The sequence below is a fragment of the Antechinus flavipes genome, chromosome 1, assembly GCF_016432865.1.
Source record: "Antechinus flavipes isolate AdamAnt ecotype Samford, QLD, Australia chromosome 1, AdamAnt_v2, whole genome shotgun sequence".
Lineage (NCBI taxonomy): Eukaryota > Metazoa > Chordata > Mammalia > Dasyuromorphia > Dasyuridae > Antechinus > Antechinus flavipes.
Window position 1 is genome coordinate 677,291,070 of NC_067398.1, and position 16,255 is coordinate 677,307,324.

Consider the following 16,255-nt stretch of genomic DNA (forward strand, 5'->3'; position numbering starts at 1 on the left):
TTTTTGAAACAGAAATTGTTGCCCAATAATTTCTTAGCCTTTCTAGTTTACCTTCCATCCATAATTGTTTAACCCGGATAGGCCTTTCTCAAGAAGTTTGAGTTTCCATTTCACTGGTTCTGCTTTTTAAGGTTGTTAATCTTTGCTTTTTGTATTTTTCTTCACTCATTAAGTCTTTTAAGACACATTTATCCCTTTCAAGAGAACCTTGGATTAAAGAGGAACAAGGTCTATAATATGTTGTCAAAGAAAGAGCTGAAGGACAAAGACTTAGTTTTCTGAATTGGCGATTCCTATATGTCATGAGCCTTACAGAGAGACCTTCATTTACTTGCCCAGGGCTGGAAATCCTTTTATACTGGATAGAAGAGGAAGGAACAGAAGCATTGCACATTCTGATTGAAAAGAAAGAGTACTGAGCTGAGTCAGGAGGTCTGGTCTCTCGTCCTATCTCTGCTACTAACTCTTTGTGTGGCTTGGAGGTAAAGGTTTTTCTTTCTGGGCCTGTTTTCCTGTCTATAAAGTGAAGGGGTTGGACTTCATGGTATGTTAGAGTATCTTTCTTGCCCCAACATTCTCCATATTATGTCACACACTAAAGAATTTTTTTTAACCTTATTGTTATAACCTTTATAATATGTTATAAATAAATTATATATTTAACCTAAATATAGATTTAGGCTGTATGACCTTTGAATGGAACAGACCTGAGATTCTGTGGAAGTAGAAGGGATGGGTCTTCTGCCCTGAAAAAGACACTAACTCTAACTCAGAGATGAGACTAAGGAATAAAACAATTACAGAACAGATGTCTAAATGCTAAACTAATAGCACCAAAGTACATTGCTACATATGATAGATATGTCATGTGATTTGATTTAAGTTTTTTTATAAGAGGAGGCTAACTGGGATCTACCCCAAAATGACTGATATAAATATGCAGACAGCATTACAAAGCTTACAAAGAAAGAAAGAAAAATTAATTAATAGCACCAGAAGAATTCATTTCTAGGGAAGAAATTTTACTGATTTGTATGCAAGTCTGTGTTAATTCCAAGAGTTATTGTTAAGGTTGTTGGAAAGCCTCCTCTGTACTATTAGCTTATTAGGGACACATCAGTGACATTAGCCATCAAGAGAAAGTTGTTTTGATCATTGTATTTGACTGTCAGTTAAAACAGCCTTCCTTATTTACGCTGGAAACAAGTCAGTCCTGAAGAAGAGCATTGGAAGAGCAGTTTTTGTAAAAATGGTCCAACCTGTTAGCTCCCTGGTTCACTGAAAACTGAAGCTTAGAGTGAGTCAGGCCATTTGTCACTTCCATCCAAAGTTACTGAAGGGCTCTAACAGGTTGGTTTCTTAAATGCAAACAACCATCAACAAAAACAGATAGCCAAATAAATGTATGAAGGAATACGAGCTTATACAAGACAATAAACATTATGTCCTATATTTTAACAATAGAATCAAGCAGTTTAAAGAACAAAACGTACCTTTGTTCTGTCTTCCCTTCTGAACCATTCTGAAGCTCTGTTACCTTTGGCTGTGTTGTCTTTTTTCTATATTTCTGTTAGAGGATGTTTTTCTAAGTCAAGATCACCTAGGAGGTGGAGCCCCAACACAGACACTGGTTCTGAATATTCATTGTTTGGGGAGTAGGGAGCTACCAAGTTTAGAGGAAACACTGCACCTGCCTTGGAGGACCTTGTTGCCTAGTAGTTACTTGTGTTTCTTCAAAAACCATCTTGGGCACAAACTCTTTCATGCTGCCTTCTCTTTTTGTCTCCCTGGCTCAGAATGTTCTCTCCTTCAAATTCTTCACAGAACTTTGGTTTTCTTGGCTTCTCATATAAATCAAAGGGGGTGGATGGATGACCTTTAAAGTCCCTGCCAAGCCTCAGCCTATGCTTCTTTGACTTTTATTGCGTTCTCCCATCTTGTATGTGTACACATTGTACACCCTGCTATTAGTAAATCCTCAGAGGTGTGGGGATGAGATTGTCTCTGGTCTTTCTCTCATCAGCTCACCCAGTATTAGACTTCACACACAGTAAATATTTAATTGAAATGTTGGAGATGATTTATCAAATGGGGGAGCAAATATCTCAAAAGTTTCCTTCTTAGTGGCTGTTTGAATAGTAATAGAGGAAAACTTGAGTGTGAGCCAGGATAATGAGACAGAAAAACAAGAGTTAAGGAGCCAGAGATTGGATCAGAGTGTTATAGTGTCCCTTGAGAAATTGCTTTGAAGAGAAGAGATGGGCATAGCTGATCTTAGGATGATTTGAATGTTTCAATCCTTTTCCTATTCTTTTTTTAAAAATTAGCTCCTAAAAAATATGTAAGGAGATAGAAAATTCTACACGACAGCATTATAGAATGTTAGAGCTGGGAAAACCCTCAGAAGAGATCTTGTTTGCCTCCTCTTCTTATAGAGGGGCCCTGGAGAAGAGAAAAGTTACAAGATCACACAATGAGTTAGCCCCCATGGACTGCAATCCAGGGCTTGCTCCACTTAGCTCAGAGAATAGTTAAAAATCTGGAGACGGATGTTGTCTGACTGGGGGAGGAAGGCTTTGCCATCCTTGTGGCTATATTTTAATGAGGGCTGATAAAACTGGATTGACCACTCTACTCAAAATGTAGATGAGTGCATGGGCACTGAATTTGCATACTGCAGTTCACTCCTCTCTCTGCCACTTAGCTGAAGAGATGGCACTAGCCACTGTGCCCTGCCACTGACCTGAAAGCTCCTGGAGCCTGGGAAAAGAATCTTGACTTTTGAAATTTATTCTCTTTTCCCTTCCTTGGACTGGCTAGAAAGAATAAGACGTGGATCACTCAGCATTGGCTGGAGCAAAACTGCTGAAGAGTCTAGAACCCAAGAAGCAGGCTACCTCTCGATTTGGGGGGAGCTCAAGACTTTGATCTGGGAAAGAATGAAGCTGTTTGAGGTCCACCAGGTTATTAGGCTGGAGGGCTGGAAAGTGGGGAATGCTTAATGGCTTTGTGCCCGTTTTCAGTCCTTGATGAAATCATTGGTTTTGGGCTATTTCTAAGTAAGATTATCAGGCCTTTCTAGTTCTGAGGCCTATTCTACTACCTTTTCTAAACTTGGGGATACTGGCCAAGAACAAGGATTTCCATTTTGTTCTGGATACCTTTAGTCCAGTTGTACCCTCGTGGAGCGTACATTGGAGTAACATTTTAATGCCCAGATTGGGTGACATCTTAGCCTTCCAGGGACATCTAGATCATCTGTTCAGGCTCTAGCTATACTAACCTAGGTGAGCTATATGCAGGGTTTTAGGCAACAAAAGCTGAGTTTATATGCCACCTCTATAGGAATGGGAACTTATGCCTGATCCAGGGCTCCAGACATTAATGGCCAAATTTTCACTGAAGGCTACCTGGATTCCTCAGGTTCCTAGAGCCTTTGAACCTCTGACCTTATTGATTAAGCCTGGCTGAACTTCTGGGGCCTTGGAACCAGAGGGGTAACAGCCTGGGAGATATTTACATTTGGCTTTTCAGAACAAACAAAAGCCTTCCAAGTTCTTGATTTAGTGAAAACTATTTAATTAACCTCCTTTCTTCCCTTCCCCCAAGCTGATTCCCTTGTGCCTTACCCTTCATCCACTTAACAGCTAGTCCTGTTGTTTTTCAGCGACAGGGGATTGGCGAGCCTAGTGTATACCATGCTGTGGTGGTGATCTTCTTAGAGTTTTTTGCCTGGGGCCTGCTCACAACCCCTATGTTAACGGTGAGTATCAATTACCTCCTTTTGGCCCCAAGATCTGGAAGAGTAAAGATAATTTGACTGAACAGGTTCCCAGTAGAAACTGGGAAAATTCCCATAAAGCTAAATGGTGGGGTAGATCGTCCAGAGCTCAGGCTCTTTACTGTCACTACTGTTTCTGGAAAAAGGGCAAGTCAGCCAGGCTCCCTTCAGGTCTCTTTCCCCACCTTGAGAAGCACCTACCATTGAACACTAGGAAGATGGGGAGACTACTTCTGTCTCCAAGAAAATTGTGATTTTCCTGAAATATGGAAGCCAGAAATTGACCTTAGTTTAGCAGCCTTGGTAGAAAGAACAGTGTTGTCATTTTATCAGGGATGAACTAAGTAAGCACAGTGTGTGGATGACAGATTTGTGACCGGGCTCACCTCACCCTCTGCCCAGCCATGCAGATCCCCACTCCCCAGGGAACAGAACATTGTGTCTTTGTTGCCTACACTAGGACGAGCTGTAAGAACCATCCCCTTAGGAAACCAGAGAAAGGTAGGAAGAATGGAATGAACCATCCCGAGATGTGGGCCCTGGTCTGACCAGGAGGCTGTACCAGATCCTCCCGGCCGCCTCAGTCTGAGGGAGCACAGGGAAGGCTGCACTTGCCACTTAATAGAGGCCTGGATCACGTCTGGAGGCCTGTCACCTCCTTCTCTAGATTGGGAGAGTCAGGGCTTTTGTGGGTTCTTTATGGCTCTGTGCCTTTGGACAAGTAACTTCTGAGAGCTGAGACTTATAAAGTGGGGAGAATAAAACTTGTGTTTCCTCCCTCCTGAATGTGTCAGGAGGATAACATGAAGTCCAATCTTCAGATAGGGCTGGGCTAGCCCCGGATTTTCCCTTGTGATTCTAATTTTCTAAGAGAATGGGTGAAAAGTATTTTGTCTCTCTTAAATCATTTTAAAGATGGCAGCTGCTCTTATTTTGAAGGATCCAATTATCCAAATCTTAACATTGTCACATTTTATTCTGTCACCAGTCTGTTGGCCCTGAAGAAAAAAGCCCCTCATTTACCCCCTCCCACCATTAGGCACCAGCCCCCATCCCTGCAATGTCTTTCTGCTCCACCCCTATTTGAGAGTAAAACAGCTTTGACCTTGTTCAGCTTAAGGTGGCTTGGCTCTTAGTGGAAGAACAAAGAAAAACACTGCAAGCATGCCAAGTGCAGAGGGGTTGCTTGAAAGAAAAAATTCCAAAATCCAAGCTCTGGAGCTTTGCTTTTAAAGGGAGTTGGCGGGGGAGGGGGGGAGGGCCAGAGTCTCTCAGCCAGCAACCCCAGGGAGAAGCCTGTTTTCAAACTTGTTTTGGGGAACTGGGGTGTCTGTGAACATGGAATGGTTTAATGGTTTGGTGGTTCCTGCTCTGATTTCCTGTTTCTAGGAAATTGCCTTTTTCCAAACTACAATGGCCCTTAGAAACCTATTTTCTGGGTAAAATGCAGGAATGCTAAACCAGTGTAGAGGAAAATGGATAAAAATAGGACGTGGGAAGAAGCTAGCTGACTACCAAGCAAATGGGAAGAAAGGGCCAAGCAAAAAGAGTTTGGGGAGACCATTAACAGGAATATTCCTGTCCATGGGGTCTTACAAGAATAGAAATTTTTTTCCCAAATAATTTCCACAAGTTACAGGATTTCTCACATCCAGTCTGTCAGGTGGACAGGACTGCTGGTTTTCACATCCCAATTTGCCCAAGCCTGAGCCTTAGGGTCAGCAGTGGGCCAGGCCTTGAAATCCCCTCCTCCAAAGTGGCCTGCAGACCCTTGAGTGAAAATGGCAGCAGCAGAGAAGGCATGCTGGGCGGTGGGGGCAAGGGAGAGCACCCTTCAGCACCTGGCAGCCTCATGGAGTTCTGGTACCATCCACAGGTATTGCACCAGACATTCCCACAGCACACTTTCCTGATGAATGGCCTGATCCACGGAGTCAAGGTGAGGTTCGGCTGGCACCTGGCATGTCCACTCTCCCCTGGTTCCCCTTATAGCCCAGGGACAGGACCTGGCAGCGACCCCAGGCCACTCATCCCCTGCCTCCCACTAGGCCATGGCCTCTGGCCAGATCCAAGTGGACAAACGTACATTGCCACAGTAACAATGGGCCCCTTTGTGCGGGGGATTCAGGGCTGAGCGGGGGAGTCATGGGGACAGCACTCTCCTTCCCCACGCCTGGTGGACAGAGTCAGGGGGCTGGGAAGAGGAAGCCACTTTCAGCAGAAGACTCTGCTTTCCCCAGTAACAACAATAACCAGCGTTTATGTAGTGTATTAAAAGGGTTGCAGAACGTTTTACGAACATCTCATTGGATCCCCACAATAGCCCTGGGAGTTCAGTGCTATCATCACCCCCGTTTTGTAGGTGAGGAAACCGAGGCAGTAACTTGCCCAGGGCTACCCAGCTAGTAAGTGTTGGGCGGGATTTGACTTTGAGTTTTCTTGATCTCAGGCTGGGTGCTCTTTTCACGGAGCCCCCAGGCTTCCTTTGCCGTTCCTTGTCCTTGTGTCACCATTTGCTGACATCCTGATGGAGGTTCTCCTCCAGTGGCAGACAGGATGTTTGCTAGAAGGGGGTCCTGGGGGGCAGGGGCCTGAGACGGGTTCCCTAGCAGGAGGGTGGGGCGGAGGCCAGGAAGCTCCTCAGAAGCACAATCATCATTGTCCGAGTCATTTCTCCCACAGAAGTGGTGGGGACGGCAACTTCTGCCCTTTCCTCTTAAAAGGGGGGTTTTCTCTCTCTGTTTCCTCTCCCCCAAGGCAGTTGCAATTAAGTGACTTGTCCAGGGTTACACAGCTAGGGAGAGTTGTGTTTAAAGCTGGATTTGAACTTGGGTTCCCCTGACTCCAGGTCCGGTGTGCCATCCAGCTGCCTCTCTGGCTTTTTCTCTTTAGGAGATGGGAAAAAAGAAAAAGTTCATTTTCTGACTGCCCATGTGATGCATTTTTGAACCTCATGGGTATCCACCTGTGCCATTCCTCTGTGCCTATAGCTTCATGGCAGCAGAGGTGCCAAGCCCTGGAGACCCATGAGCTTTGGGGCTATGATCAGGGAGGAGGTTGGGGCTGAGCCCAGAGTGGGGCCACGTAGAGCTGTACATCAGCTTTAGGGGGAGGGGGCCACTGCCCAAGCCCCGGCCTCACCGAACCCCCGCTGCCTCCTGTCTTCCAGGGCCTACTGTCTTTCCTCAGCGCCCCTCTCATTGGCGCCCTCTCAGATGTCTGGGGCAGAAAGTCATTCCTCCTCTTGACGGTGTTCTTCACCTGCGCACCCATCCCACTGATGAAGATCAGCCCGTGGTGAGTGAGGGGTCCTGGCGTGGCCGTGACTCAGGGAGGGCGAGAGCTTCCCTCAGTGTTCTCACCCGCCCATCCTCTCCATCAGGGGCCCCTCGGGCTCCTGGCATTTCCCTGGCCCCTGCTGGCCTTTACTGGCCAGCAGACTCCCCAAAGCCAAATCTGGTGCCTCAGTTACCTCTGGAAGGCAGCACAGCCTCAGCAGAGAGGGAGCTGACCCACAGCTGGGTGGTTGAAATCCAGGGGTGACGTCCTGGGGAGGGTGGAAAAGCCGGGGCGCCAGGCGAGGAGCTGGGACAAGGCGACCCTCTCTCCTTCAGGTGGTACTTTGCAGTCATTTCCATGTCAGGCGTCTTCGCGGTCACCTTCTCCGTCATCTTTGCCTATGTAGCCGACATCACCCAGGAGCACGAGCGGAGCACAGCCTATGGCCTGGTGAGCCAGCCCTGCTCCGGGACAGAATCCCCTCCTGCCCCTTGCCCACACCCTTGCGGGTGCCATCCCCACCAGCCGTCCTGCCACTCTGCTCTGGCCACTGAGGTGGACTTTGGTGCCAGGCCTGGAACTGTGGTCCACAGCTCCCCGAGACCTCCAGGCTAGAATTCTTCCCCTGGCACCACACCCTAGGCCTGTGTTTCACCTCTCCCCTTTTAATTAGATGGCCGCCTTTGCCGAATGGCAGCCAGGAAGCTCTTGTTTCCATCCCAAAGCTGTGACTGCTCCCTTCCCTTTTGCTGTTGTTGGTACCACCATCCTGCCGGTCACCCCCAGGCTCCAAAGCCTGTGCTTCTTCCACTCACCAGCCCAGCAGTAAATGAAGTGCAAAGTCCTCCTAGTTCTTCCTTCCCCTCCCAGACCCCTCATGCATGTTCCTTCAGCCTCATGCACGGCTCGCACCCCTTTTTGCCAGCACACTTGCAGTGACCGTCCCCTCAGCCACTTGACCTTCAGCCCCATCTCTAGGCAGTCGGTCCGACACTGCCCCCCAACCAAGCTTTCTGATGCACAGTTCCCATCCTGTCTGTGGATTGCTCTAATGGGGCTTCCCATGACCACCAGCCAGACCTGCCAGAGGTCCTCCACAGTATTTCTCCCTTCAGTACAGGGGCTCCTCCCTTCTCTCTTGGGTCACTGCCCTAATTTATTAATTGATCTTCTGATTTGTGGTTTCTCTCTCCAATCCGTGCTCTGCATAGTTGCCAGGCTGATACTCCCAAGTACAGTTTGGATCACATCACTCTGCTGCTCAAGAAGCTTCACTGGCTCCCTTTTTTCTTTGGCATAAAATCTCCCCACAGTGTGACTCCAGCTGATTTCACATTAGTCTCCCTCATAAAACTCTGTATTCCCACTACACTGTCCTCCTTGTTCCTGTGTGTGATGGGCCATTTCTCATCACAGAACTTCACTTTCTCCCCTGTGCCTTCAGGGTTGGCTCCCAGCAGCACCTCAGGCTCTCCCCATCCTCCCCTTGACTACTTTGTATTTATTTCAATATGGTCCCTGCTTCCCCCAGGAGAGTATAAGGGGCTTGGAGGCAAGGATGACTTTGGGTTGTCTCTGCATCTCCGGCACTTTGGACCACGCTGGAACATGGGAGGGACATGTGAAAGCTTCTCTCACTGTCCCTCTTGCTCCCAAGCTTGCCCCCCAGCACGTGCCGCTCCACTCGTGAATGGGTGACGGCATTTGAACACAAAGTGGTGGCTCAGAGATGTAATACCCATGGGGGCCAATTCCGGGGCCTGCTGCAAGGCTGGACTCTGCAGCCCTCAGGGCCCTCTCTCAGAGTTGGGCAGGAGCCTGCATTTCCTTAACCTCCCCTTACCTCATCCCCATCCCATCAGCTCCTTATCCCTGTTTGTATCTCCCCGACTCGCTGTCACCGACAAAGTCCTTCACAGAATTGCCCAGGGAAGGTAAAAAGAGCGAACAGGGGCACAAAGTGAGCACAGGCTCCCTGGCGGAACCCGTCTCTGACAGCCAGGCAGTGCAGCCCCTATACCAGCAAGGGACTGGCTGAGTGTCCCCTTTGTCCTTTTCCCCCAGGTCTCCGCTACCTTTGCTGCCAGTCTGGTGACAAGCCCAGCCATCGGTGCCTACCTGTCCCGCGCCTATGGGGACACGCTGGTGGTGGTGCTGGCCTCAGGCGTGGCTCTGCTGGACATCGGCTTCATCTTGCTGGCTGTGCCCGAGTCCCTGCCCGAGGAGATGCGCCCGGTGTCTTGGGGGGCTCCCATCTCCTGGGAGCAGGCCGACCCCTTTGCTGTAAGTGTCCCCGCCTCTCCTACTCCCCCATCCTCCACTGGAGGCGGTCTCACTAAATGGAGGAACCTGTCTGAGTGTGGCTTGGCACCTTGGTGGATTGACAGTGGCCCCGGGCATCGTGGGCTAAGCGAGGGCCCTGCTTCCTCAGGAGCCTTTTGGAGGACAGAGTCCCCCTCAGAGAGTGGCTCTCCTGGAAACACCAAGCCCCGGGATAGGCTGGGAGGAAGAGGACGGGTTTGGGGAGGGGCACTAGCCATCTTTCAGATCGCATCCCTCTGTGCTTTTGCACGGGGCACACGTCCTTCTCTGCCTCTCTCAGTGTGCCCCGTGTCTCCCTCAGTCTCTTCGGAAAGTGGGCCAGGACTCGACCGTGCTTCTCATCTGTATCACTGTCTTCCTCTCCTACCTACCAGAAGCCGGCCAGTACTCCAGCTTCTTTCTCTACCTGCGCCAGGTGAGTGAGCCCAAGGTCAGAAGCAGGAGCCCTGGGTGGCCTGGACAGGAAGGGGGGTTCAGGAGACGGGGTGGGCCACCTGCTTGCCCTGCAGAGATCTCTTCCGAGAGATCCTGGACACTTCTTGGAGTCAGGGAGAGGCTCCCAGGCTCAGCTGGACACAGCACCCCAGGACTGCTGGATCCATCGAGGCTCCTCTGTCACCCTCCCTCCCATGAAGAATAAGCAGGAGCCAGCTCAGCAGCAGCTGGACTCGGCCTCCAGGAAGGACGCTTGGCCCAGTCTCGTACTGGAGGGAGGATCCGGTTCAGAGGGACTAGAACCTCTTATCATTATGGGTCCCAATTTAGACTGTCACTTAAGCCCAGACTCTGCTCCCCTTCTCTGGTCTTTGCAGGTAATTAGCTTTTCCTCAGAAACAGTGGCCGCCTTCATTGGTGTGGTGGGGATTCTCTCCATCCTGGCTCAGGTAAGGGTCTCTGCCCATTCCTGTTTGTCATTTTCTCTCCCAGCCCCCTGCCCACCTCACCCCCCTCTCACTCTCCTTTGGCAACTTGCGCCCGTCCCGTTCCAGACAGTGGTGCTGGGGATCCTGATGCGCTCCATAGGGAACAAGAACACGATCCTGCTTGGCCTGGGCTTCCAGATCCTACAGCTGGCCTGGTACGGCTTTGGCTCCCAGCCTTGGTAAGCGCCCGCCCGGAGCCCCCTCCTCTATGCCCCTGCCTCCTTCCCCTGCCCTCCCTGATGCCTCGGGCAGGGACAGTGGACATGTCACGGCCTCTGCTGTAGAGGGCCGGGCCCTCAAAGGGCAGGATCGTCAGAACGCGCCTCCTCTGGAGGGACTTTGATGCTGCTCGACTTCTCTCCCCCTTCCCTTTAATCCGCACGGGGGAGCCCCACTGTCAGGGTCGGGGCCCGGGGGAGCCTTAACCCTGCTCTGGCCCGGTTCGTGTCAGTCCAAGGCCACTCTCTTATCTCCCCCAGGATGATGTGGGCCGCAGGTGCGGTGGCCGCCATGTCCAGCATAACCTTCCCCGCCATCAGCGCCATGGTGTCCCGGAATGCAGACCCCGACCAGCAAGGTAGCTCTGGCTTTGCTCTCGGGGCCCAGGAGGCAGCAGTGAGGGGGCGGCTCAGCCTGGGAGGAGGGCCCCGGCCCAGAGCCGAGGCTTTCCCTGCCCCGTGCTTGGGGGGCGAGAGCCACCCGGGGCACGGAGTGTCAGGAAAGGACCGGGCTTTCTCTGCCCCCCAGGGGTCGTCCAAGGGATGATCACAGGCATCCGGGGGCTGTGCAACGGTCTGGGCCCGGCTCTGTATGGCTTCGTCTTCTATCTCTTTCACGTGGAGCTGAATGAGATGGTGGCGGTGGAGAGCCTGGAGAAGGCCGCCAAGCCCAACATGGCCAACCCTTCGGATGAGGTGAGGACCGCCCCTCCGCTCCCCCCGCCCTCCCCCACCGGCCCTCGCACTTACCCCCTTCCTGTCCTTTGCCCTTCTAGCGGAGCATCATCCCCGGCCCCCCTTTCCTCTTTGGAGCGTGCTCAGTCCTGCTGTCCCTCCTAGTGGCCTTGTTCATCCCTGAGCACAATCATCTCACACTGAGGTCCGGCAGCCACAAGAAACACAGCAATGGTGCCCAGAGCCACACACACAGCCCCCAGGCGGGCGGCCTGGATGGCAAGGAGCCCCTCCTGGTGGACAGCAGTGTATGAGGGGAAGGGAGAGGCCAGGAACCACCACCTTCCCCCAGCCCACCCCATCGACTGCGGTGTGCTCGATGCGGACTGGACCGGGTGGGAGGGCAGGCGGTCACGGACTGTACCACTAACAGCAAACGAGAGGACCAAGGAGACTGAGGCCCTCAGAGCCAAACACATAAACACAGCTACCCACAAACTCAGTCCCAATGGTGCAAAACTAGGCTTCTGTCATCCACCCAGGGCTGGAGAATAGGAAGGAGTTGGGACTACACCACGTGAAGACAGGCTAGTGTTAGACTCACCTGCTTCTGGGGAGTTGTGGACTTTGAAATGGGACCTGCCAAATCCTCGTCTTGCCAGGGAGCGGGGGAGTGCCCGAATCTCAGGTCCTGGCCCACTGCCCTCCACAGTCACAGGAGGCACTTCCGATTCCCCCTGGGGTGAAGGGGGACCAGGCAGAAAAGGGACCAGCAACAGCAGACCCACTGTCCGCGTTAGCTAGCCAGAACTGACCCAACCTGTGGGCCCCTCTTCCTTGGCACCCAACCAAATGTGCCTGCCCAGCCCAGGATGCTCTCGGCAGGGAGCTCCTTGCTGATGGTATCGTAGAAGGCAGAGATTTCCCATATCCTTGTGAGGGGTCCCAATGTTTCCTACTTATGTGCCCCCAGAAACCCAAAAGAGATTTCCCCCCCCTTTATCAGGTCCGTCTGTTTTGCAGCAGCCAGAGGATCAGGTTTGTCATGGTTCTGAACTGGAAGAGTGGGGGAAAGGGGGAGCCCACCAAAGGAGGGGAGATCAGGGACCCGGAGGCACTGGGACATTTCCAGTGTATGCACCCATTATTGGCCCTGCAGCTGCCATCCAAAAAACCCTAGCGCTTGTGGGTCAGAGTAATGGCTGGCTAGGTCCCTGGAACCTCAAGTCCTCAAGGCACCGCTCCTGCATTTCTGGGGTCGGTTCTGGGGAGTGAAGCCTGGGGCCAAGAACCTGTCACGCCCCAGCCCCCATCCCTAGAAGTCTAGGGTCTAGATTTAGAGGAAAGGCCAAGATGTCTCCTTGCCCACACACCTTTGAGAGTAGCAGAGGATTCTGGGATGCCCAAGAACTAGCCCAGATGGTCACAGCAAAGCCCCTCTGAGGAAGGTCAGGCTGTCCAAGTGACATTAGAAAAGCAGCCATAAGGCAGGAGAACAGAAATGACCCAGGTTTGACCCCTCTGGCCATAGGGATGGTGGTTCAGTTTTCCCCATGTTGCTTTTGGTTAAATTGCTGGTGGCCCTTTCCCATAAGGGCCCCATGACTCCCTTTGCTTGAAGCTGCCCCGTGCCGGGCCAGCTGCCATCAGTGCTCCAGCTTTGTCCCTGGGCCGTGGCCAGTGGAGGTCAGGTACGGGTCTGAGGAGCTCTGCCCTCCTCCCATCCCCCAGGAAAGACCTGCCACAGCCCATGTCGGGCATTTTGTCCTCAAGCTTTCGCACCATTCTCGGCCAAGCCTTTTGTTTACATACAGAGCAGTTTGAGATCCCCAGCCTACATCCCCAGGAAGGTGGAAGGCTTTCAGGGGTTCCCTGGCCCCTCCCCATGAGTCCAGGAGCCTCCAGGAGCGAACGCTTCCTTTGGGAGCTTCCTCTGGGGGTTCTGCATGTCTGGTGGGGGAAGTGGCTAAAGCTGCCTTGCCCTCAGCCTGCCCATCCATCTCCTTCATCCAGGACCTACAGTGCTGGAGCCAGAGCCATCCAGACATTGTAGAAATGAGCCCACCCTGGGAGAGGAGGTGGCGGTGGCCTTTCCATTTTGCACTTTAGTCTGCAGGGACCGGTGGACCCGCAGTCCCGTTTCTCCTTCCTCTTCCCCTTGCAGCCCCATGCCCACCAGGGCTTTCTTTCCAAAAGTCGGCCTATCTTCTGGGTAGGGACATTAGAAAAGCAAAATCTCACTCATCCTTTCAAAAGGTCACGGAAGACCGTTTCAAAAATTCAAATTAATAGATCAACTCGGGTTATCAGGCTGGGAGCCCCTAGGTCACAGAGACACCTGTGGTAACCTGGCATTGCCAGGAACAGAGCTCTGAGCAGTCAGCTGATCTCCTCACCCCAGAAACCACAAGGCAGGGACCAGGCCCACGGCCCCAATTCCAGCAAACTTCCCCCACTCCCGCCTGTGCAGGCTCCTGCCCCCTAAAACAAAATCCCTCGAAGCATGTTTTGTCCCGGACCTCTTGCCTTTGCCCCAGTCCCTGAAAGGCACTAGTTGCCAGGGCTGCGTGAAGATCCCTGTGGATCTGATAGGCCCCGTGTGTCCTGGAAGCTGTCCAGAGACCACTATTTCTGCCAATTTTATGTTATACTTTGTAAGAGAGGAGGGGGGAGCGTGAACCAATTATTGGAAAGGGCATTTCCCCCCATGCAGCTTTTCTGTTCAGCCAGGCGGTGCCACTATTGGAATGTTGGCACGGGCCGCGCAGTTTGGGGCCAAAGGCAGCCCCTTCTTCCTCCGGCCCTGCCTTCCTCTCTGCCTAGTTCTCTTCTGGTTTACCTTGCCCTCCTCAGGGACCCAGCTGGGGGATTTTGAAGGAGTCCCAGTGGACCTGCTGTTGCTTGAAACAAACATGGAGACAGTGATGTGAGCTGGCTCTTGGCAAGTGGCCAAGGTTTCATGTTGGTTCTGCTTGGTCCTCCTCCCTCCAGGACCCCCACCCCCCACCGTAGCCAACCTCTGTTTTCATTAAGAAGGGACCAGCCCTATACTTTGGAATTGATGACGTTAACCCCCTGGTGTGTTGTTGATTTTGTGTTTTTAGCTGATAACTCAGTACAATTTAGTTGATTTCAGATTGTATTTAGATACAGGTGCCCCCCTCCTGGTTATTTATTAAACAGCTGCTTTCTTCTTGCAAAGAAAAAAAAAGCCAGTCTCTGCCTGTGTGTTTCTGCCCGGTGAGCTGTTTGTTTAGCCCTGGCTCATCTAGCTCCTGAAGTCCCGTCCCAGCTCTGATGCTCCCGTCCGCGGGGAGCCCAGCCGGGGAGAAAAGGCACCTTCTGCCAGAGGGCCCGCCCAGCCCTGCCCTGAACCAGTGCACGCAAGCGCTCCAGCCTGGTGGCTGCATCCTTGGCAGGCCATCTCTGGCTGTCCCGGCTCTTTTGTTACCTTCCCTTCCAGGAAAGCTTCACGGGGCTCGTCTCCTTTGCCTTCATGGAGGTTTCCGTAAAGGGAAATGCGGTCTTTGCCCTCTGCCAGTCATAATTTAGACCCAGTGAAAGCCACCTTCTTGTCGCTCACACTCCACTCCCTCCCCCTTAAGGTTGGGTCCGATCCGCCCGGCGGACCCACCTTCGGGGAATATTTGGCTCTTAGAGTTCACAGACTTCCACTTAAATGATCAGGTCCAGCTGGATAAAACCCCAGAGGCAGAGAAAGGGGCTCCGCAGGGGACACCGGCAGCAGTGTTTGAATACCGGGCCAATGGAAGCCGGGGTCTTGGGGGGGGGGGGGAGAGGAGGCTTCCAAACTCCACAGGTGCTCAACAGTCAACACCTGCCAAGGTGCCCGGCTTGTTGGCTTAACTGTGTACAGCCAGGATCGTAAACTCAACCGACCAACATTTGTTTGCCAAACACTATAAGCCTGGGCATCGTGAGCCAGTCCGTGCTTCCATGGGGTTCACGCTCAGTCAGAGGGAATAAATGTACGCGCACCTCTACAAACAAACGTCTGTATGTGGCTATGGACAGAGCTATGGACGAGGGGCACCGGTGTCTGTGGGGATCAGGAAAGGTTTTGTACACAAGGAGGTGGCCCTGGGATAGTCCTGGAGAGACTGCGAGAATGCATCCCAGGAGGGGCAGCTAGGGGGTGCCGTGGAGTCAGGAGGGCCTGAGCTCTAATATATAGTAGCAGTGTGAATTCTCTGGGCAAGTCACCTAAGCCCCAGCCAATACAGAGGCCCAGGGATGGTAAATGGAGTCTCCGAACAGGATAGAAGGGAAGGACGGGGTATGGAATGAGGCTAAAAGGACAAGTTGGGGCCAGAGGGTGAAGAACTTCGGACATGAAACGGGAATTTAGTGTTTGATCTTAGAGGTGAGAATCATGTATTTATTAAGCACTTACTCTATGGGATGCAGGGGATACAAAGAAAGGCAGAAGGCAGTCCTCACCCTCAAACTCATAGTCTAATAGGGGAAGGAATGGAAACTTAAATAATATCCTAAAAAAAATTCCGGAGTAGTTGAACCCACCTTAAAAATTAATACTAGGCCAAGTGGTAAAAGAAACATAAAAATCCAATAAGGGGGAAAAAATTTTAAAAGCAGAATTGGCCAAATGGAAATATATATATATATATATAAAAGTTCATTGAAGAGAACTCCCAAAGTAGACTTAGCCAAATGGAAAAGGAGGTACAAAAGCTCATTGAAGGAAATAACGCCATAAAAATTAGAATTGCGCAAATGGAAGGTAATGACTATGAGAAATTAAAACAAAACAAAAAGCATAAAATAAGACTATGAAATATCTCATTGGAAAAACAACTGACCTGGAAAATAGATCTAGTAGAAATAATTTAAAAATCATTGGACTACCCAAAAACTATGATCAAAAAAAGAGGCTAGATATCATCTTTCAAGAAATTATCAAGAAAAACTGCCCTGATGTTCTGGAATCAGGGGATAAAAGAGAAATTGAAAAAATCCACCAATCACCTGGAAACTCTTAGGAATATTATAGCCAAATTCTAGAGCTCCCAGGTCAA

General features: G+C 51.3%; 1 protein-coding gene and 1 long non-coding RNA gene across 6 annotated transcripts in view; one reads left to right on the forward strand and one right to left on the reverse strand.

Moving 5' to 3' along the window:
• The window catches only part of LOC127545259 (uncharacterized), a 20,924-nt gene extending 18,260 nt beyond the window's left edge, over positions 1–2,664 (reverse strand). For all 3 annotated transcript variants that reach the window (XR_007949619.1, XR_007949617.1, XR_007949618.1), the window contains exon 1: positions 1,494–2,664. This is a non-coding gene — a long non-coding RNA (uncharacterized LOC127545259). The remainder of the gene's footprint in view (positions 1–1,493) is intronic.
• Positions 1–11,700, forward strand: part of LOC127545257 (hippocampus abundant transcript 1 protein-like) — a 15,458-nt gene extending 3,758 nt beyond the window's left edge. Inside the window, exons 1-12 of one of the 3 annotated variants that reach the window (XM_051972427.1) lie at positions 2,857–2,963; positions 3,668–3,763; positions 5,658–5,720; positions 6,951–7,078; positions 7,396–7,510; positions 9,125–9,343; positions 9,684–9,797; positions 10,195–10,266; positions 10,372–10,484; positions 10,785–10,882; positions 11,053–11,219; positions 11,300–11,700. In XM_051972427.1, the coding sequence (XP_051828387.1) occupies positions 2,940–2,963; positions 3,668–3,763; positions 5,658–5,720; positions 6,951–7,078; positions 7,396–7,510; positions 9,125–9,343; positions 9,684–9,797; positions 10,195–10,266; positions 10,372–10,484; positions 10,785–10,882; positions 11,053–11,219; positions 11,300–11,512 (1,422 nt within the window). In that variant the 5' untranslated portion in view covers positions 2,857–2,939 and the 3' untranslated portion in view covers positions 11,513–11,700. Of the gene's footprint in view, positions 1–2,856; positions 2,964–3,667; positions 3,764–5,657; positions 5,721–6,950; positions 7,079–7,395; positions 7,511–9,124; positions 9,344–9,683; positions 9,798–10,194; positions 10,267–10,371; positions 10,485–10,784; positions 10,883–11,052; positions 11,220–11,299 lie in introns of those variants that run through there. The other 2 variants (XM_051972426.1, XM_051972425.1) reach the window with 2 other exon arrangements.
• The last annotated feature ends 4,555 nt before the right edge of the window (positions 11,701–16,255 follow it).